General features: G+C 40.4%; 3 protein-coding genes and 1 pseudogene across 6 annotated transcripts in view; all 4 read left to right on the top strand.

Moving 5' to 3' along the window:
• Nucleotides 1-22,859, top strand: part of SYTL5 (synaptotagmin like 5) — a 216,674-nt gene that overhangs the window by 68,836 nt on the left and 124,979 nt on the right. The gene's annotated exons all lie outside the window — the stretch shown is intronic.
• On the top strand, nucleotides 7,004-7,342 carry H2AP (H2A.P histone). Its single transcript, XM_039882904.1, has one exon. The coding sequence runs from the start codon at nucleotides 7,004-7,006 to the stop codon at nucleotides 7,340-7,342; it is 339 nt and encodes a 112-aa protein (XP_039738838.1).
• On the top strand, nucleotides 11,997-12,344 carry H2AL3 (H2A.L variant histone 3). The gene has a single exon (XM_039882919.1). The coding sequence runs from the start codon at nucleotides 11,997-11,999 to the stop codon at nucleotides 12,342-12,344; it is 348 nt and encodes a 115-aa protein (XP_039738853.1).
• Nucleotides 20,656-21,206, top strand: LOC120618879 (mpv17-like protein; annotated as a pseudogene).

Below are 22,859 nucleotides of genomic sequence, written 5' to 3' on the forward strand. Positions count from 1 at the left end.
AAAAAAAAGAAAAAAAAAATACTGGTAAAGGTAACTGTGTAATTTAAAAAAAAACAATATAAATGCACATGTATTTTTCTTTTTCTTAACTGATTTAAAAATTGTATAATGAATTGTCATGCATATAAGATATAATAGTGTAATATATTTTCCAATAATAGCACAGGCGGGTAGGGTGTAAGCAAAGCTGTACTGGGTTAAGAAAATGACTCCAGATGGTAACTGAAATCCATAGGAACAAATGAAGAGAACCATAAATGACAAATAAGGAGGTTAATATAACAAAAAGTATAAATATATGTTTGTTCTTCTTGTGGCTTCTTTAAAGACATAAAATTATGTAATGTAATAATTATGTCAGTGTATTGTTGAATTTGTAGAATCTATAGATTTAATAGCAATAAAATTTTAAAAAGTGATGAGTTGACTTTGTCAATCGTGACTAGGCTCATATATCTAAGGCCTTAGAAGGGACAGCTGAGCTGAGCTGACCTGACTCAGCTCCACATGGTCTCTCATCCTCCGGCAGGTTAGCATATGCTTGTTGACGTGACAGAAGTAGATGTTTCAAATAAGAGTGAAAAAAACAGTCTCTCGAAGAGCAGGCCCATTACTAGCCCACTGTCACTTTCCCATTTTATTTCCCCAAGTAAGTGGTAAGACCAGCCCAGATTTCAGAGGTGGGAATATAGGCACCATGTCTTGAGCAGCTACAAAGTCACATTGTTTAAAAAAATGTGGATGCAGAATGGATACAAAGAATGGGATAATTGTGACCACTTCTGCAGTCTATCACACAGTATTACAAGCATTCATTCTACACTTACTTGCTCTCTTAGAACCTTTTTATTTTTTATCATTGGTTAATTTAAAAAATTATGTTCATGTTCACTCAGATTTGAGAGATGGATCAAAGTGCCAAGAAGTCTATCAAAGTCCAGATTCTTCATTGCTCGTTGATAGATACACTGTCATCTCAACCCCCCTCCTTTCTTGCACTCATGTTCAGTCACACCAAGTACTTTACCACTTTAGAGATTTGCCCATGCCATCTTTCTGGAATGTTCTTTCTCTTAACACTTCTCTACCTCATTCCCTATTCTTGTGCCAGTTCTCAGTTTCAATGTCCTTTGCTCAGAGGATATTCCTTGATTATTTCAGATTATTTCATCAAAGTTATACCTCTTTATAATTTTGCCCTCTAGAGGACAATTTTTTTCATCTTTATTGAAACAATAGAAAACTAGTGGCCTGTATTTACATTGTACAATCAATGAGTGTTTTTTTTTCAATTATAGTTGGTATACAACACACCAGCCTCAGCTGTACAGCATATTGATCAGCGATCCACATAACTCACAAAGCGATCACGTCACCAAATCTAGCACCTCTCCTTCCTGCCACATTCCAACATTATTAACCATCTTTCCTATGCTACAATCTACAACCCCATATCTACTCTGCAACCATCCACCTGCACCTCTCAATCTCTTTGCCCTCTTTCCCCCAACACCTCTCCAATCTAGTATCCCTCAAAATATTCTCTATATCTATGAATTTAGGCTTTTGTTGTCGTTTTTGTTGATTTCGTTCTTTAGATTCCACATGTACGTGAAATCATGCGATATTTGTCTTTATCTGACCCATTTCATTCAACACAATACCCTCTAGGTCCATCAAGGCAATATCTTTCTCCATCCCCTTCCTTTTAGTCTGTGTGTGTCTTTTAATCTGAAGTGAGTCTCTTATAGGCAGCATATGTAGTGGTCTTGTTTTCTTATCCATTTAGTCACTCTGTCTTTTGGTTGGAGCACTTAATTCTTTTCCATTTGAGATACTTATTGATAGGAATATAGTTGTTACCATTTTTTATTCCTGTTTTTGATACATTTTTTTTTCTTCTTCTTCTTCTTAAAGAAGTCCCTCCAACATTTCCTGTAATACTGGCTTGGTGTTGATAAATTCCTTTAGTTTATTTTTGTCTGGGAAGCTCTTTATCTGTCCTTCAACTCTAAATGATAGTTTTGCTGGATCAAATATTCTTGGTTGTAGATCCTGGGTTTTCATCACATCGAGTATTTTGTGCCAAGCCCTTCTATCCTGCGTAGTTTCTTTTGAGAAATCAGCTGCCAGTCTTATGGCCACTCCCTTGTAGATAATTAACAACTTTTTTTCTTGCTGCTTTTAAGATACTCTCTTTGTATTTAACCTTTGGCATTTGAATTATGATGTATCTTGGTGTGGGCCTCTTTGGGTTCCTGGATTTTAGGACTCCCTGAGCATCCTGGGGTTTTATGTCTTTTTCCTTCACCACGTTAGGGAAGTTTTCCATCATTATTTCTTCAAATAGCTGTTCGACATTTTGTTTACCCTCAGGTATTCCGACGACACGGATATTTTTACATTTAATAGTGTTCCATAGGCTCCTTAAATTATTCGTATAGTCTTGGCTTCTTTTTTCTTGCCATTCTGATTGAGTGTCCTTGGCTTCCCCATCCTCTGTATCAGTGGTTCACTCCTCTTCTTTATCCACTCTGTTCCCTGTAATATCCTCTTCATCTCAGATAATATGTTCTTCATTTCTGACTGGTTCTCTTTTATAATTTCCATTTCCATTTTTGTTTTTTTAATTTCTTTGTTAAAGTTCTCACTGAGTTCATCTATTTTTCCCCTAAGTTCATTGAGCATCTTTATAACCAGTGTTTTGAACTCTGCATCTGTGATATTGCTTGACTCCATTATTCCTGGATCTCTGTTCTGTCCTCTCATATGGTTTCTACTTCTTCGTCTTCCCATTTTGGCTGCTTTTCTGTGGCTATTTCTATGTACTAAGGAAAGCTCCTAAGTCTCCCGGTATTATTAGTATGGCTTTGTATGGTAGGTGTCCAGTGGCACAGTCCTGAGAGGGGTTCAGCTGCAGGCCAAATTGAGTCCAAGCCTCTACCCCTCAGGGGCCACCTGTTAAGATTCAGCAAGCAATCCACAGATGTTGTGCTTTTAGTTGCCTCAAAAGTCCACGCCAGAAACCGAGGCCAGCTCCCTCCAGTGTAAGTCTTGGCACTGCTCAGTGAGGCGCATCTGAGTCACTGAGGACACACCTGGATGTGGCTTGGTTGGGGCTGTGAGTTGGGGGAGGTGGGGTTTCAGGGAATCCTGTGGGCGGAGCAACCTCTGTTATCCAGTTTGATGCCATCTCTGCTGTGGCTGCGCTGAATCCGCACACTGGGAAGGGAGAGGGCTCAACAGGGAACAATGTATACTGCAAGCACTTCTACTGGGGAGAGAGCCTCATTGTGACCTCACTCAGACAACTCAGTGTCCCCCTGTAAGTTCTTGTGCAGCTGAATGGGCACTGGTGCTCAGAGGTGGCAGGTCCGTCACCAGAGTAGTCCGTTTGTGGACGCAGCCCTTTTAATAGGCATCTGCCGCTGCCGCAGCCTCAGTCTCACTCAGCCTCTGGAGACCCAGCAGTTTTGCGTCCTCACCCCATCCTACCTTCTGCGGTTGCAGAGTGATTTCTTAGATTTCTCCCTAGTTGTATGGCTTGTTCATCTAGCTCCCAGGTGACTTTTCCTTGATGTTTGCTCCTTATTTCTGTCACAACTTTGATTTGGTTGCCAGAGGGATGAACAGAGCGTCTATCATCTATGCCATTTTCTCCCTCTGCCTCTAGGGGACATTCGACAATGTCTGGAGATACTTTTTGGCATCACAGCTGGATGGTGCTATTATCTATCTGGTAGAGGCTAAGGGCGGCTAAAAATTCTATGCCAGGAACAGCCCTCCTACACAACAACAGAGAATTATCTTGTCTAAAATGTCAGCAGTGCTGAGGTTGATACACTCTGCTGTAGACCATGCACGACTATTTGGAATGACATATTTATGTGGGTATTTGTTTAACGTCTGTCTTTCCCACTAGACTAGATGCTCCATAAGGATGAGATAATGTCTATTTTGTTCAATGTTGAATATCCAGCATCTAACTTGGGGCTTGATATCAGGTTAGCTGCACAATAAATATTTGTTAAATGAAGGAAGAAAGAGTGGACAGGAGGTAAGGGGAAAAGAAAAGGCTTTATAAGGAAGGTATATAAACATTCCTGGGTGTAGAAGATGCTGTCATTGTCCTGCCCTTACCCCTACAGCCCTTACCACCATTTATATGCGTATTGGCCTGAACTTCAAATATCACTACTTGAGTTTCTTTGTGTGAGGGGTTTCATCAGCCTGTCAGAGCCAACTATGCCCAGTAGCATGATAGTCTAGAATGCTAGGCATTGTATTCCCCTGGCAAATGTGTTTTCTAGTGTCCCTTAAAGTTCTTCGGTGATATTAAGTTAATTAATGTTGTACTCTTTGCTTCCTTCTATTCCCTGTTTAAATCCCTCACTTCCCTACTAGAGTTTCCTGGGAATATCTTCTGTGGTAGCCTGAATAATAGCCCCCAAAGATAACCAGATCTGAATCCCACGAACCTGCTAATGTTACCTTATATATCAAAAGAGAATTTATATGTAAGATTAAGGCTCTTGAGATGGGAGATTCTTCGGTATTATCTGACAGAGCCTAAGTGTAAACACACATGTCCTTATGAGAGGGAGGCAGAGATACATGTGACACAGAAGAAGGAAATCTGACCACCGAAGCAAGATGTTACACTGCTGGCTGTGAAGCGGAAGGAAGGGGATACAGACAAGGAATGCAGCTCTGGAGCTGGAAAAGGCCAGATTTTCCTCTAGAGCCTCCAGAGAGAGTGTGGCCCTGATGGCAATTTGTTTTCAACCCAGTGAAGCTATTTTGGACTGCTTAACTTCAGAGCTTTATGAGACTAAATATGTGCTGTTTTAAACCACCAAATTTATAGCAGCTCACTACAGCAGCTGTAGGAGTCTAATATAGATTTTGGTACCAGAAAGTGGGTTTCTACTATAACAGTCATCTAAAAATGTGGAAATGGTTTTGGAATTGGATAAAGGCTATAGGCTAGAATAATATTGAGAAGCATAATTTTTAAAAATCCTAGATTGCCTTGAACAGTTATTAAAAATATGGATGGATGTTAAAAGTGCTGCTGGTGGGAGCTCAAAAGTAAGGAGTACAGCAGAGAATACCTATATTAGAGAATACCTATATCATCATAAACAGACTGTTGATAGAAATATGAAAGTCAAAGGCATTAATGGTGAAGGTTTAGAAGTAAATTTGGAATTTAATATTGGGAACTGTAGGAAAGGGGTTTCTTGTTATATAGTTACAGAAATCTTAGCTGAATTGTAAGCAATGAAAATTTAGCTGAGTGGATTCCCAGGACATGCACTTGTTTCTTGTTGCTGTTAATACTAAAATGTTAGAGGAAAGACATAAATTGAGGGAAGAACTGTTAAGTAAAAAAGAACCAGGACATGAAGATATGAGAAAATCTTAGCTCATCCAGATTGCAAAAGACATTAATATGAGAGGAATCACTGTCAGGAAAATGCCCTGTGGAGATAAAATCAAGGATGTAACTGGATGTCTATATGCTAGTACCTCTGAGGGATCAAAAGATCAGAGTATTCAAACAGAGGACTCTTTGAAGTGATGTGGAGTGTGAATCATTTGATCTTAGGCAAAAGCTGAGAAGTGATGTGGGATGTGAATCATGCCATCTTAGCAGTAGCAACAAATAAATAGAAATGGGATTTTCCAAGAGAGATCTGTGAATGAGCCTCTTGTCTAAAGACATGAATCCCAGGATATACATGGGAAGCTACAAGACTTCTGAGTATGTTGAATAAGCAGAAACAATGCCATCTTTAACTGAAAGGATAGAGGATGAAATAAAAAAAGGTTGTGGGACTTGCGAATGTTTACAAGCAGAAAAGCTGATAAAACTACTTAGTTGCAAACATACGCTCAATTCAAAATAAAGATCATTCTGAGGGCAGAGCTTAGAATGTAGAAGGCAGAGATATGGACCCCGGTGAAGTCATGGGATCAAAGGGAGGAACTTCAAGTCATGAAAAATTATTCCCAGGTCTTCAACCTATGGAGGTTTGCCTGCTTGGATATTGAAATTGCTTGTATCAGAGACTCCTTTCTTCTTTCTCTTTTCTCTCTTTTGGAATGGAAATGTCTATAACTGTTAACAGCTGTAAATGAACAAAAAACAAAGCAGAAACACAATTAGTGGAGAGGACAATTAAAATTATAAAAAAAAAAAAAAGAAGAAACATCTCGGTGCTTTGGCTTGACCTAGGACAGCCAAGAAAAGACATCTGGGCATAAGCTGCACACAAGTTACAATTCTCTCTCTCAACAGTGTACACCTGGTTCTGACAGATGAATCCATTAAGCATCTCATTTTGACTTTCAAAATTATTAAAAGATATTTTTCAGACCGTAAAATCAAGACACTCATACGGATAATGAAATGAACATTTGTTAAAAGGTTCTGTTTACTCAGTGAGGGAATGGGAAGTTAAAACTGATTCAAAAGAAATTCTAAAAGTTAGATACAGGAATATTAAGAATATTTAAATGAATGTGTAAACTGAGGCAAAATGGGTTTCATTATATCATGGCTGGGGGACAACTTAATCCCTACTAGAAAATACATGTTACATATTTATTAGTAACCTACAACTAACAAAAGGTTATAAAGGACCTTGAAGACAATGTAAGGCTAGAATCAGATAACATGAAGTGTGTCCTAAAAATGAGAAAAGTTTTCTATTGAAACATTTATTTCTACAATGTTAAAGTCAAACAGAAAAGGACAGATCCCTCAAAATCAAGATTCAGTCACTAGAGTGACCAGGGACATTTCTAGGCTGAGGCCTGATGAGGGCACAAAGGACACGAATGACATCCCAAAGACTAGGATGTCACAAAGGGCACCCTGACCAATGAGGGCTAGAGCACGGGGTATGATAGGCAGAGCAGAGCACCGGTGTCTTCAGAGACCCAGTCCAGCTGGAGAATTAAGAAGAGCTTATTGGAGCTAAACCCAGCAACCATCATGTCACAAAAACGAAGCCATGAGAGCTCCAATGAGGCTCCAGCCCATATTTTGACAACCGAGTTAGAGTACCCTTTGAGCTACTTGGATCGTCTTCTACAGAATGGTGAACATAATCGGAGTGTGAGTTCATCCACAGTCGATTTTCTGATGATGATGCTCGACTACCTGACCGACTACATCATAGAGATGGTAGCCATTGAGGCCTGCAACGGAGGTCTGCAGATCTACCCGCAAGAAGCTGAAAGAGCAGCAAACAATGGAGAGCGTCACAACCGAATGAAGGATACAGCCTTCACTTTGTTTGACCAGATACCAGGATCCAGAAGGAAGGGATGAAGATTGAGTCCCAGAACCTGGCAAGAGTCATCAGAAGAGCCCAAGCTAAACACCAAATAACCAAAGAAGCCCAGCTCTATGATTAACTGATGACAATAAAAGATTGAAATCGAATACTGTGCATCTGACTCCTCCGATTCTGTCATTCTGCGTGGGAAGTGTCTGTGAGACATCCAGGAGGAGATGTCTAACGGGGAGTTGGAGGGTAGAAGGTGGGGTCAGCGTGGGATGCTAGACTCAGGGATTTCAGGGAGCAGTTTCTAGAGGTGGCAGAGTGGGGAGCGGCCCCGGTGGGAGTAGCTGGCCAAGGTCATGGGGGAGAGAAGACTTCATCACTGGCTCTGAGCAAGTCAAGGCCTGGGAGGCCAGGAGGTTGGCGGGGGCCTGCCAGAATGATGGTGGTAACTGGAGGTGGTGCTGGGGCTGAAGACCGTGACCGAGGCACCAGAGGCTTTATTCATAGATCATAGGGAACATCTAACAGAAGGAGGTGATGGCAACGGCGCTGGGTGGAGAGGGTGGCACAGAAGTTGGCATGAACTTGATGGGACGGGGTTCACGGGAAGATTGAGGAGTGATGAGGAAACCATAAAGAAACAAACAGAAAAGGAATTATGGCCATGTTGATTTCGTCCTTTTTATACCCTGGCTCATTCCAAAAGAAAATAATAATAATAATGAATTGAGACAGATTATCAGCTAGTGCTGTGTTACTCTCTGTAGTATAGATCCTTCTGTCCCCTCTTGTGGACACTGGAAGATTCCATAAAAGCTCCTCTGTGGACGAAGGCAAGTCAAACAGTTCTCAATGGTTATTGTTTATGAATTGATTATAAATGTACCCCATCACAGACCATTATAAACCTCATGTGCAGATGAAACCCCTAATCTGTCTCTGGTCATACACTTGACAGAGTAGCGGAGTTATCAGTGGCTGAACACGTGTTTGGAGAGATTTAAGTATGTTCTGTGTAAGTTCTCTCCTACGTGGTGGACTCAGAAGTGCATGCAATTCTTATAAATACTCTCATGTGCTGTTTTAATTTAAAAATTGTCGTCACATCAAGTGTTCTAGCAATCTATCCCCTTGCCTGTGACTGGCACCATTTGACACTTTGGCCGGTTCATCATATGCTCGACGGCCGCCCTCTTGCCTCCTGGCCTGCCGCACAGGGCCGGTCAGAGAGAGGCTGCCCAGGCGGCTTTAACTGTGCAGTCAGATGACCTGGGCTGGCCATCCCCGTTCACCACTTTGTGGCCATGATATCCCAGATACTCATCTGTTGCCTCTGAGGAGCAGTTCCCTCCTGTGTAAAACGGAGGTACTAAGGATTCCTCCATTTTGGGGTTTACCCAGTATTTGAGCCAACGTGTATCAGTCGTTGCTGCCTGACACGGTGCCTGGCAGAGAGGCGGCCCCTAGAACTAGCGGCACATGTCTCCGTCCCTGTTGTCCAGATGCTTAGGCGAGTTGCCCAAGGTGCCTCTGGGCCTGGTTCTCACGTGACTGCTGGAGACTCGGGCCACTGGCTGAGAAAAACCACGGCCTGCGGAGCCTTGTGGAGAGACAGGCTTGGGCCACGCAGAGGAGGAAGCCAGAGGCACATCCGGTAACCAGACAGTCCTCACCCTGGTTTTCTCTCGGCTCCTCTCTGCCTGAGGACTCGGCGTCTCTCCGCCTCCGGCCACCACGTGGGAAAGCTGCTGGAGGTGGCTTCACCTTTCCCATGTCAGAGGAGTGTCCTGAGCATCAGTGTCAGGGTTGTGCTTAGAGTTCCTTGGAATATGTGCGTGTAGAAATTCAAGACCCTCTTCCTGACACTTAATGCTTATTAACATCATATTTGCAGCCTTTGTCAGAATGTCTGCCTCACAATTTTCTTCAGATTTCATCCTTTTAATCTTAGTAATGCCATGATTGTCAAGTGAGGGAGGTTCAAGGAGCTGCCTGACACAGCAGATGTGTCTTTAGCAGCTTTCTATCTGCCAGCATCCCCTGCCTCTGTTTGACCAAGTGTTTTCTGGCAGGAAAAATGGGCCCCCGGGTCATGATCCGGATCCTGGAAAGCCTGGGCCTTCGGAGAGCTGCTCTAGCTCCGTGGGGATTTGTTATTGAGAGCCATGAACCCTCCTAGCCTTAGTCAAGTTCAACTCTTACTCTTGTCTTCCTGTCGCTTGGCCAGCAGAACTCTCCGCAGCAACTGCAGGTGGGTCATGACCAAGTTCTCTCTTCGACCTTGGTGTAGTTTACGTGGGGCACATCAGCTTCCATGGCTATAAAATGAGGTTAGACTCAGTTATTTCAAAGATGTGCTCTAGGTGAACGATGACGCGTCTATGATCTTTTCCTAAGGAAAGTTGTCTACTGAAGGTGGGTAAGTGTGGCACAGGGGACAGGGATCAGTTGATAGGGTCTCCATTCTACAGCTGAGGCTCTTTAGGCCCAGAGATGGTAGTCAGCTCTCCCAAGTCACATGGTGGGCGGGTGGCACAGTAGGGACAACAGGCCAGCCCTCCTGCCTGTTGTTGAAACTCCTAGCAGACTCTCATTCAGCTATGCTCGTTTTAACTTCTAAGCACAATTGCTTGTGTTTCATAGGGAAATCTAGAGGGCGAATAATTGTGAATTTTTGGAGTAGCAGATTTCATGAATACATTTAACTCAGTTTTATTTAGGCACACGGTTTCCTCACTCAACTTCTCAATTTGGCAGAAATGAACATGCTCATTGACAGACTCCAAGGTGTAGCCTCTCAGGAGCGTATGCAAATAAGAAGTAAAAGTATATAAAGGAAAACGATGCTTAATCATCAGTATTTCAATATTCTGTCTTAGAAATTATCTGTTGACTGCCCTTTAATAAACTCAATATGATGTCAGTCCAAGGTTTTACATTATCAAAAAATCCTGAAAATTATCTTCAAGCTGACCTACCATCAATCTTTGTGAGTACAGAAAAACAGGGTTGTTAAAACAGAGATTCAGTTTGGTTAACAGTAAATTTATGTATTTCATAATATGAAACTTAGAATAGCTATAATACTAGTTTATGTGATCAGTATAAATTTATGTTTACGAAAAACATACCTAAGTAGTATATAAATGTTCACTCGCATTATACTTAACGTATAAATAAAAGAAGACTTAGTTATTTTCATTAAACCTACAGTATTAAAGTAGCCCCGTTTGTCAAAGATTTACATAAATTAGGTGAATTCGATGTCTTAAGAGTGCTGCAAGTTGGTTTCTGCTAGAATATATATGATTGAAGTGTAGCTCATTTAACGTATCATAGTTCAATTTACTTATTATCAAGGAAATTTGGAAATGTTCCATTTAAATAAGTAATTACATATGCCAATCACAGCCGAACTTCATGAATCTTAGAGCCTTTATAATCGAATAGCATTAATATCCAGAGGTAGAAAAACCTTAGACACTCACGCAGAAGTAAAGCATTTCTGAATTACAGACCCACAGACGTACGTGTAGAGAGAAATAGAGCTTTAGTTTTACAATTTCAGCCATGGGCAGGTATAAACCCAGACACCAAATCTCACCAGACCATATATCTAAAAGCTGTTGCCACCCCACGCGTTATGAAATTCTGAATTGCTTTGAATGGACAAATAGACGAAGAGTGAAAAACCAGATTCTCTGTTATCTTTCCCTAAACAGAGACTAGATCTCTATGGACCCGTTTATAGAGATCTCCAGGTGGTCAGATCCTAAAACTGAATTCTCAACCATTTTCTGCCAACAATGGGAATAACGTATCAGTGCCAATTGAACAAAAACAAGACAGTAACACAGAATTAGTACAGATGAAAATTAAAATAAAAACTAAATATTTAAATTAAAATTAGAAAAATTATATCGATGTTCTATTGGTGGTTTGGCATCACCTCGAAGAAAGAAGACACACCCGGGCTTTATCTGAGACCGAGGTACACTTTTCTGTATTTGAAGCTTACCTAGATCTGGCAGGGAAATTCATTGGACACATATGAATGTGACCTCCAAAACAGAAAACACATTTTCATAGTTTTTCATGATACTCATACAGATATGAAGTGGAAATGTGTTGAAAGAATCGATTGTACTCGTGAGAGAATTGGCAGATACTGTCATCAATTCAAAGAGAACCCAAAGAACAAACATAGAAATATTGAAAAAGGATATTTAAATGTGCAACTGGCAGAAAAATTTATTTTATTACAGTGTGATAGGGGAAGTAAATGGACAGGTACTAGATAAGGCATTCGGTATGTCAGTCAGTGACCTACAGCTGCAAAGGACAGTCTAAGGCTAGAATCAGATACTCTGGACTGGTGTCCCAAAGACAAGGCAGTATAGTGTTTCTGTTGGAGCATTTTTTTTCCCTAGACTTTTGAAATACAGAGAGTTCCCTGAAATAAATGGTAAAGTTACCAAGGAGACCAGGTTCCTATCATGGACATTTCTAGGCCAGTCCTGCTCAGGGCCCAGTGGACACCAGTGACATCACAAAGTCTGAGTTGTCACAAAGGCAGCTCCCTGACCAATCAGGGGCTGGAGCACAGGGATACAGCGGGCAGGAAAAATCAGTGGTATCTGGAGAGGCCCAGGCCGGCAAGACGATCCAGCTGGTCTGATTGGCAAAAGCTAGTCAACAATGTCCGGGGAAAGAAGACACCGGCCCACTCGCAGGCGTAAGAAGCACGCCCTCTCCCGCTCCATGAGAGCTGAGCTGCAGTTCCCCGTTAGCCGCGTGGATCGCCTCCTGCGAGAAGCTCCCGACGTCCAGCGCCTGAGCTGGTGCACGTCTGTTTTCTTCACCGGCATTCTGGAGTACCTGACGGCCAACGTCCTGGAGCTGGCGAGCAAGGAGGCCGTCAACCACCACAAGGTGCTCATCACTCCAGAACACGTGGAGAGGGCGCTGGACAACAGCCCCCTCAGCTCCATCTTTGAGGATGACACCCACCCTCGAGGTGATGGGATGCCCTCAGCCAGGAAGTAGCGGTGATGCCTGGGTCCCAGAGCCTGGCGAGACCTCATCAAAAGCCCCATCTAGTCCCCAAAACTGCCCAAGACGGGGGAGGCCAGGGACCATAAGTACTTGCTATTAAAGTGTTTAAACACACGACCATTTTCTCGACTCCTCTGTTTCTGTCATGCTGCATGGCAAGTGTCTATGAGACATCCGGGAGGAGATGTCTCACGGGGATTTGGAGGGTATAAGGTGGGGTCAGCGTGGGATGCTGGACTCAGGGATTTCAGGGAGCAGTTTCTAGAGGTGGCAGAGTGGGGAGCGGCCCCAAAGGGAGTAGCTGGCCAAGCTACTCATGGGGGAGAGAAGACTTCCTCACTGGCTCTGAGCAAGTCAAGGCCTGGGAGGCCAGGAGGTTGGCGGGGGCCTGCCGGAATGATGGTGGTAACTGGGGGTGGTGCTGGGGCTGAAGACCTTGACCAAGACACCAGAGGCTTTATTCATGATAGGGAACATCTAACAGTAGGAGGTGATGGCAACGGCGTTGGGTGGAGAGGGTGGCACGGAAGTTGGCATGAACTTGAAGGGACGGGCTTCACATGAAGATTGAGGAGTGATGGGGAAACCATAAAGAAACAAACAGAAAAGGAATTATGACCATGTTGATTTCATCCTTTTTATACCCTGGCTCTTTCCAAAAGAAAATAATAATAATAATGAATTGAGACAGATTATCAGCTAGTGCTGTGTTACTCTCTGTAGTATAGATCCTTCTGTCCCGTGTTGTCGACACTGGAAGATTTCATAAAAGCTCCTCTGTGGACAAAGGCAAGTCAAACAGTTCTCAATGGTTATTGTTTATGAATTGATTATAAATGTACCCCATCACAGACCATTATAAACCTCATGTGCATATGAAACACCTAATCTGTCTCTGGTCATACACTTGACAGAGTAGCAGAGTTATCAGTGACTGAATACGTGTTTGGAGAGATTTAAGTATGTTCTGTGTAAGTTCTCTCCTACGTGGTGGACTCAGAAGTGCATGCGAGTCTTATAAATACACTTATGCGCTGTTTTAATTTAAAAATTGTTGTCACATCAACTCTTCTAGCAATCTATCCCCTTGCCTGTGACTGGCACCATTTGACACTTTGGCCTGTTCATCGTATGCTCGATGGCCACCCTCTTGCCTCCTGGCCTGCCGCACAGGGCCGGTCAGAGAGAGGCTGCCCAGGTGGCTTTAACAGCGGGGTCGGATGACCTGGGCTGGCCATCCCCGTTCACCACTTTGTGGCCATGGGATCCCGGACCCTCATCTGTTGCCTCTGAGCAGCAGTTCCCTCATGTGTATAACGGAGGCAGTAAGGGTTCCTCCATGTTTGGGTTTTCCCAGTGTTTGAGTCAACGTATGTCAGTCGTTGCTGCCTGACACGGTGCCTGGCAGAGAGGAGGCCTCTACAACCAGCAGCACATGTCTCCGTCTCTGTGGGCCAGATGCTTAGCCGAGCTCCCCAAGGTGCCTCTGGGCCTGATTCTCCTGTGACTACTGGAGACTGGGGCCAGTGGCTGAGAAAACCATGGCCTGCGGAGCCTTGTGGTGAGACAGGGTTGGGCCACACAGCGGAGGAAGCCAGAGGCACATCCGGTAACCAGACAGTCCTCACCCTAGTTTCCTCTCGGCTCCTCTCTGCCTGAGGACTCGGCCTCTCTCCAGCTCTGGCCACCACGTGGGAAAGCTGCTGGAGCTGGCTTCACCTTTCCCATGTCAGAGGGGCGTCCTGAGCCATCAGTGTCAGGGTCGTGCTTAGAGTTCCTTGGAACATGCGAGCTGCCTGACACAGCAGACGTGTCTTTAGCAGCTTTCTATCTGCCAGCATCCCCTGCCTAGTTTGACCAAGCATTTTCTGGCAGGAAAAATGGGCCCCCAGGTCATGATCCAGATCCTGGAAAGCCTGGGCCTTCGGGGAGCTGCTCTAGCTCCGTGGGGATTTGTTATTGAGAGCCATGAACCCTCCTAGCCTTAGTCAAGTTCAACTCTTACTCTTGTCTTCCTGTCGCTTGGCCAGCAGAACTCTCCGCAGCAACTGCAGGTGGGTCATGACCAAGTTCTCTCTTCGACCTTGGTGTAGTTTACGTGGGGCACATCAGCTTCCATGGCTATAAATTGAGGTTAGACTCAATTATTTCAAAGATGTGCTCTAGGTGAACGATGACGCGTCTATGATCTTTTCCTAAGGAAAGTTGTCTACTGAAGGTGGGTAAGTGTGGCACAGGGGACAGAGATTAGTTTTTAGGGTCTCCATTTTACAGCTGAGGCTGTTTAGGTTCATAGATGATTATCAGCTCTTCCACATCCACATCTCATAGGAAATATGGCTTCTACCTGTTTTGAGGCTCTTTTCTCTACTATAATGTGGGAACGTAGCCTTGAGATAGAAAATAGTTTATGTTCTCTGTGTAAAGAAGTTAAACTCTTCAATATTTATCTTTGATTGTTTGGATTTCTGTTAAATACTCAGCTCATTCTCATGATCTTTCAGTGTGTTTTATTTGAGAAATCCTGATAGTTAAGAAGAAAAAGTTTAATTTCATACTGTAAGCTTTTGCACTTTGCAAACCTAGGTCTTATTCTACTGCACAGAATGTTATATAAAATGTCATGAACACTTTTGCTTTTGAATTATCTTTTTCTGTTAATTCTGCTTCTGTCCACTGATATGATGTTCAAAGTGATTATGTGATGACATCAGTATCCTTTGTCTAGAGACTGTTCTTTGAAGTGTCTGTCCTTTTCCTGGCAGTTCTTAGACAGTTCTTTGTTGAAAACGTGGTCTCTGTTCTGTAGCTGATCGTACAGCCTCTTGGGAACCATCAGAGTTAAATAATCTGGAGGAGACCAACACTCAAAATGACTGGTTAACTTAGTACTGATAATGTTTACAAAGAAAGTTTTTCTCAGAGAGTATAGCAAAAATAATGCAAGGAAGGTTAAATACCTTTTGTTCTGTGGTTTGTAAAATAACATATAACCAATTCCAAAATAATGAGTTTTGGAGAAAAAGCCTTTGCACATAATGCTTAAGGCCATTTTAGAAATAGTCTACTATAGGTCCTGATCATCTGTATTTCTACAAAGCTCCAGTGGTAAGTTTCATCTTCAGTTTGAAAGCACTGGTCTTGAAGATGTCAGGTGGAAACTGAAATAGGAAGATAGCAATCAAGTATTTAAAAATAACAACTGAAGTTATGCGTAATCACACAATTGTGTTGTTCCCTAGTATCATCAGGGAAAGTATCACTAGGACTCTGGTAAATAACAGATAATGGACAGAGAGAGAGAGCTGACAAATCTCCAAGAACTTCGTAGACTTGATAAAATTTCTTAAAGATGTTAGCAATATTTTCCTTATTCATATTGAACCTCAGGAAATCTGATTACTTTATTTAGAGAGATCTCTAAATGGTCTGACTCTAAAACCAAATTTCCATCCATTTCTGCCAACAATGGAGAATAACTTATGAGCTACAGTGTGTCCAGAATAAAGCACAGATTAAGTTAGGAGATAAGAAAATTAAAACTAAAGAAACAGAATTAACATAATTGGTGTTTTGGATTCACCTGGACCACCAAGAAAAGACATGCCTGGGTTTAAACTCTGCATGAGTTAATACTTATCTGTCATTGAAATTTACCTGGCTCTTGTAGGTTAATGTATTGAACATTTTGGTTTGATCTCTAGGATGATTAAAAGATAATTTTCAGAACAAGTTAAAATCATGATGTTCATATAGATATGAAATGAACACATCTGAAAAATTTTACTTCTAAGAGAACCGGTAGATATTATAACTATTTAAAAAGGGAGTGAAAAGAATTGACAGAAAAATACTGCTCAGTAATGTTGAATTGTGCCCAGAGGTCAGAGCCACAGGCCCTAGGCGGAGGCTAGAACTTTGAGCCATAGAGGATTATTTTCAGGCCTTAAAACTTAATGGAACTTGCTGGTTGGATTTCAAAATTGTTTGGGGTGATGACTATTATTTCCTTGTTCTCCCTTGTAGAATCAGAATATCCATAACTATTGTCCTATGCCTGTCCCACCACTGTATTTTGAGAGTAAATTACCTGTTTTCCATTTTCATAAGTCCACAAATGAATTTTGCCTCAGGGTGGATCACTCCCAGAATTTCACCCATACATGATTTACATGATATTTTTAGACTTTCAGTTCATACTGAAAGGGGTTCAGACTTTCCAGGTTGATGCCATATTGTGAATGCATTCTGTATATGGGATGGACATGAATGTCTAGGGGCTCAAGGGTAGACTGTGGTAGGCTGGATAATGGCCCCAAAAGACATGTAGGTTCTAATCCATAAATTTGTGAATATTACCTTATATGACAAAAGAGACTTTGCAAATATGACTAAGTGAAGGATTTTAAGATGGGAGAATATCCTGGATTATATGAATGGGCCCTAAATGCAATCACAAGTGTCCTTATAAGAGGAAAGATGAGAGAGATTTGACAAAAAAGAAGCCAGTATGACTACTGAAGCATGATACTGTGTTGTTATTGCCTTTGAAGATGACGGAAGGGGCCACAGACAAGGAATATAAGGAATGCATTTCTAGAAGCTGGAAAAGGCTGGGAAACAGATTCTTCCATAGAGTCTCTGGAGGAAGTGTGGCCCTGTGAATACCCAGAGTTTGGCCCTGTAAACACCCAGAGTTTAGCCCAGTGAAAGTTATTTCAAACTTCTGAACTTCAGAACTGTAAAACAATAAATGTGTATTGTTTTTAGTCACCACGATTGTGGTAATTTGTTACAGAAGCCATAGAAAACTAATACACTTCCCAAATAAACTACTTGCACTCAAATCCATGTCTCAGCATCTGCTTCTAAGGGAACTCAAACTAAGATGCTAGGTGAGGATAAAGGATATAGTAGCCAGCTAATTTATCCCATGTCCCCAGAAGTTGTTCCCTACCACCTTCCTGTCACATGAGTATGTTTTGAGATGATTAAAATTGTACAAGACTATATAAGACTGGACAGAGAAAATAGGTATCTTATGACACTTAAATTAGGTCAAAAATGAATCCCCTTGGGAGACTTTCTCTCTATGATAAACTATTATTGGACTAGCCCTTCTGCCATAAACAACCATAAAACTGAACTAATTTATGAGCTGACTATTTGGGGACATTGTACAACAGGCAGCACAATGCTGTGATTCCAGAGAGAAAGGAAACCCACAAGGTAACTCAACCACCACTCCAGTTCTCTGCCTGAGGAAAACTTCCCAGTGGCACAGTGAGTTGGATTCCAGGCAGAACACAGTATTGCTGTTGGCCTGAGGAGGCATAACTCAAGAGTTCACTGGACCTGAAGAAGCTAGAATTTTCAAGACAAGGCATCAGAGAACAGGGAGCTATATAAAGGAAGATCTTCAAAAATTTATTTGGAATTTTTTCAAGAGTCTTTGACTGAGGACTGAGCAAGACTACCTGAGATTCACCAGAGCATACAAGGTCGAGAGCGGAACAGAGATATTACCAGTTCACCCGTGCTGGGGGATGTTGGAGCTGCAGGCAACAAGAGTTAAGAGACCTTGATGATACCTCATGAATAACCTGGGCATCCAGCTGAGAAACTAACTAGAGGCTTTAGGAGTAAAGATCATTCCCTAAAGCAAGACCTATAATCCACCCTTAATATTTCTAAAAACCAACCCTTTCAAGACCTGTAGAGGAGATAGAATTTAAAGGCTGATTCCTCAAATTCTCAGGTTTAGGAAAGACCTTAGGCTTTCTGCATGTTTACCTTAACAAAGCGTAAAACCAAACCTATTGAACTCCATACTAGAACCAAAATGAACACTCTTAAAAAGAAGATAGTGGAACCCAGGGTTTTGAAATGTATCAGCCACACTGTTCAATATACAATAAAAACTAGCATGCAAAGAAACAGGAAAATGTGACCTATAGTCAAGAAAAAAAGTCAATAGAAACAAATCCCAGGATGTCCAGTTGTTGGACTCTTCAGACAAAGACTCTAAAGTGATTACTGTATGGTCAAAGAACTAAAGGAGAATATGTTCCTAGAATGAAAGGTAATATAGTCTTTATGAATGACTATATAGGGAATTTCAGCAGATAAAAGGAAACCCAAAATAAGTAAATGGAAATTTTAGAATTTAAGATTACAATAACTAAAATAAAAAACATACTAAATGGGCTCAATATCAGCTTAGAGATGGCTGAAGAAAGACTAAATGAATGTGAAGACAGATCAATAGGAATTATTCAATCTGAAAAACAGAACAAAACATATATCCTTGAGACTTTTTAAAGGTGTTATATTGGCTTCTCATGTGTGATTCAACATAAGAAAGTAATAGCTCTCTTGGTACTTTAAGCTAGACTCATCTTTTTTTCCCAATCCCCAGGACCTCAAAGGGCTACTAGAGCTAAAAAGAGGCCTACTGTGATAATATAAATGAATAATTATCTTGAGAAAATAATCTTCCAAAATTTTAACTTCAACCTAAGATGTAATATAGAACAAGCACTAAGAAAACTTCACATATTATCCAATGTTCAGCTGAGTAGCCACGCCCTGTTACACAGTTATCTTCTAAAAGTCATAATAGTTCATTGTCATGTTTAGATACTTGGACTGTGGTGCCAGAGTGCCTAGATTTAACTTAAGGCTGTACCATTTACTAGTTGGATAACTGTGGGCAAAATACTTAGTTTGCTCATCTGTAATATTGGTATTATGATAGTTCATACCTAATATGTTTTGGAAATATATATATATATATATAGCACACTTGGAATAGTACTTGGCACATATGTGTTGTTATCATTAGATATATTTTTTCCTCAAATTCTTTAAGAATCGAGTTTTTCAGAACAGAATATTAAAAAAAAGAATCCTCTTTACCTTGTTTATAAAAGTATCTCATGACAAAAGTTCTAAATGTGCTTTAGAGGATGAAACAGCTATTACCTTTCCACTGCTGATCAAGAGGCATTCCTTTTTGAAAATGGAGATATTGCCTGCTTCTTAGAATAGCTGTTCACCACAGATAAACATTACTCTGTGCTACCGGGTGTGTTCAATGTGTAAATAGATTGTGGGAACATGAAAGACTGGTTTTTCAAGTTCTTCTAGTAATCCATGAGGGTCAAGTAGTCTAGCATTCTACAGTTTGTGTTTGAAAGAAAAGTGAGCGTCCAAAAATGTTCTAACCATCAGATTGAGGTAAGAATAATGTGTTTAGGGGTCTTCAGTGTGACATTTGTTTTCTTGATTTTTGTATTTTTGTGTGTTTGGGGAGTGGGGTTTGCTTGTCAAGAAATAACTTCTACCATTTGATTTGAGATTTTACAATAAAAGCAGAAGGAAGAATAAATACAGAGGGGACATTTTGGTTGTTCGGCTGCTGTATAAGTTTGATGGCTTGAGGAGGGAAATGTATGTATCTTCTTGTTATTAGCACTTAATCTACAAATCGAAACATTGCACTGTATCCCACTGAACAATGAATGTCTCCAGGAACAAATATGTATCCTAGTGACATAAAGAAATCAAGTTCTCAGCAGAACTATGTCATTTTGCCAAAAATGTCTCACACCTCTATCTATGTACAACAGTCCTTTTGCTCTGATTTTCTTTGTTAGAAAACTCAGTTGTTTTATTTAGCTTTGTTCAATTGATTTTTGCAATCACTCCTATTCTTCATATGGTTAAATATCTGGTATAGATATATATTTAGTAGAAGGATTGTTAATGTCTGAAAACCCTGGAATAATTTCAGCAGGGATGTGATATTTTTAATACCATGAGGAGATGACTTACGGACTTTGAATAAGAATATACACTAGAAAGATAGGTCGGGTTTTAAAATTTTTTCTCTTTCATATCTATTATTTTAATTAGCAATGTCATCTTCCTCATTTAAGTGAAAATACATTTCAACATCATGTATCCAGCTATGTATTTGAAGAAAAAGGAGTTATCTAAAGCATTCAGAATTGTGAGAAAATATTACTTATAGATGATAATATATTATAAAATGCTACTTAAATCTTAGCCTCCTTAAAATATCTTTTAAGCACAGGAATCGAGTGTTTATTTTTTTTAACTTTATAATAAATTGTTTATATGTTGTTTAGACAACAGCTTAAACACAAGACTGTTACAATTTATACGCTAGTGCTTTAAGTACATGAAGACATTCAAATGGACTCTAGTGAAATCCTTAGAAAACAGATCCCTGTGGGGCGTGGCCCTGGGAGCTGGGGATGGTCACCCATGTTGGAGCATGGTAGGCTGTTGGCAGGCAATGCTGCGCGCGGCCTGACACTATCCATGGCCCTCAAATGTGCTGCTCTATGCTGTGATCTTCTTGGCTGGTTACACACTGCAGCAGTTGCTGCGTGTTCGCCTGGCCAACTGGCAGCATATCTGGCTCATGGCCAGCATGGCTGTGGCCTTCCACACCAATTTCAACTGCTGGAGCATGTGCTGCTGGCCACATGCCATGCGCCATCCTGGCCAAGGTGCTGTGAGACCAGGCTGTCAGCATGCCCGTGGCTCTCTTGGCTTTCTATACTGGTGTGAGTACTCTCCAGGGAAGGGATGACATATTTTTGTACCTGAAGCAGAAATTCTGGAATACATATAAGACTGGTTTGATGTACTGGCCTTTCATACAGCTGAACAAATTGAGCTTTGTTCCTATTCACTGGAGAACAGTTTATATTGGTTTTTGTGGGCCACCTTCCTTTGCTATTTACAACAGAGTGAGATGGCATTACAGTCAACTTTCATCTAAAAGAGACCAACACAACTGAAAGGCCCCCAGAGAAATAAGATGTCAAGGACTCCATGAGAGTGGCAATATTTTTTCCCCTTAAATGCAGTAGATTGCCTGCTGATAAAATATTCTACTTACCATTAATGTGCTCCAGTTGATGGAATTACTATTCCACAGAGCCACTTGTTTCTTAATTATCAATAAGTACTTTAAATTTTTGCAAAACTTTTTCCCGCATTCTAGTCTGAAAGTATTACTTCTGTAATATTTTCACTTCTTTAATACTTTGGTTAATACCAATAACAATGCCCAAATGGCATTTTATAATTATTACTATTTCTATTCTAATATTTTAATGCCATTATATTTAATGCATGTAATTATTAATGCCATTTAAGGAACATGTTTTGATTGTATATGAAGAGTCAGGTTATTCCTAAACACTTTTAGAACAGATTACCTTTTATACCAAAAATAGTTCTTATAATAAATTACTGTTTATATAGAACTCAATCAAGGGTAAGAATAATAACCAGAATACCACCCTCCCAATACTTTATGCTGATATTAAAGTTCTGATATTTTCCATCATAAAAAATAATGAATGATCGATGTGTCCTGTATAGAATATATTGCATTGCTGTATTCTATTTTTTGGTAATTTCTAAGTTAAGAACTTTTTAGTTAATGTTTTTAAGTTTTGAGTATATTCCATTCCCCATTTCCCAGACATACAAACTATACAAAATATTTGACTTCTTAAAGAAACATATTGAGTGAAATTTCTGAAAAAGATGAACAATTTTTTTTCCTTTGGAAGGAAGAACTCTATTCCATAGGTTTCCAGGGAAAATAGTTACCCCACATTTCACACTGATGTTATATTTTTAAAAATTAGTGCTTCAAACTAAATCTTTAAGGTAGACATGAGAAACTTGTCTTTCAGACTTACTCAATTTGTCTCACATCAAAACCAGTGGGAATGCAGTCAGCAGTAACGTAATAGCTAGATGGAGAGCCAGAGGAGAGAAAGAACAATCAGGGAGATCATTTTATAAATTTACAAATGTCTAACCAATATACTGTATATTTGAAAATAATAATAAAATAAAAAACAGACAAAACCAGTGGGTTTAAAAATATATGAATATCTCAAGAAATTTCAGTAAATTTCATCCAAGAATTGAACTACAATTCTGTTGCTTCCAGTTAGAGTATTGCACAAATTTAAGATATTAAGCACTGAAATGTTAATAAATTTATCTTGATAATTTATATTTAAGATTAGGAATGTATACGTAAAAAAATTAAAGCATGTTATTTATATAATTTGTAATATAAATTTATATGTCATAAGTATATAACTTCTAAGTATATGATTTATTTCAATTTTAGTTTACATTATTGGGACCCATCTGTGGGATAATAGGAAACTTTTAGTTGAATTCTAAATTAATTTGTTATTTGCATTTAAAAAAAATAGTTAATACAACAGAAAAGCTATCTCACAACCTATAAGACAAATTTTTTCATTAAAAAGTATATCCAGAGGGTATTATGCTAAGTGAAATAAGTTAGACAAAGACATACCATAAGATCTCACTTATAAACTGAATCAAAGGAACAAAAGGAACAAACGAAATGAAAGCAGTCTCACAGACAACAAACTGGTGATTGCTGGGGTTGGGGAGAGGGTTGAGGGCTGGATG

The sequence above is a fragment of the Pteropus medius genome, unplaced genomic scaffold (genome assembly GCF_902729225.1).
Source record: "Pteropus medius unplaced genomic scaffold, Ma_sr-lr_union100, whole genome shotgun sequence".
Classification (NCBI taxonomy): domain Eukaryota; kingdom Metazoa; phylum Chordata; class Mammalia; order Chiroptera; family Pteropodidae; genus Pteropus; species Pteropus medius.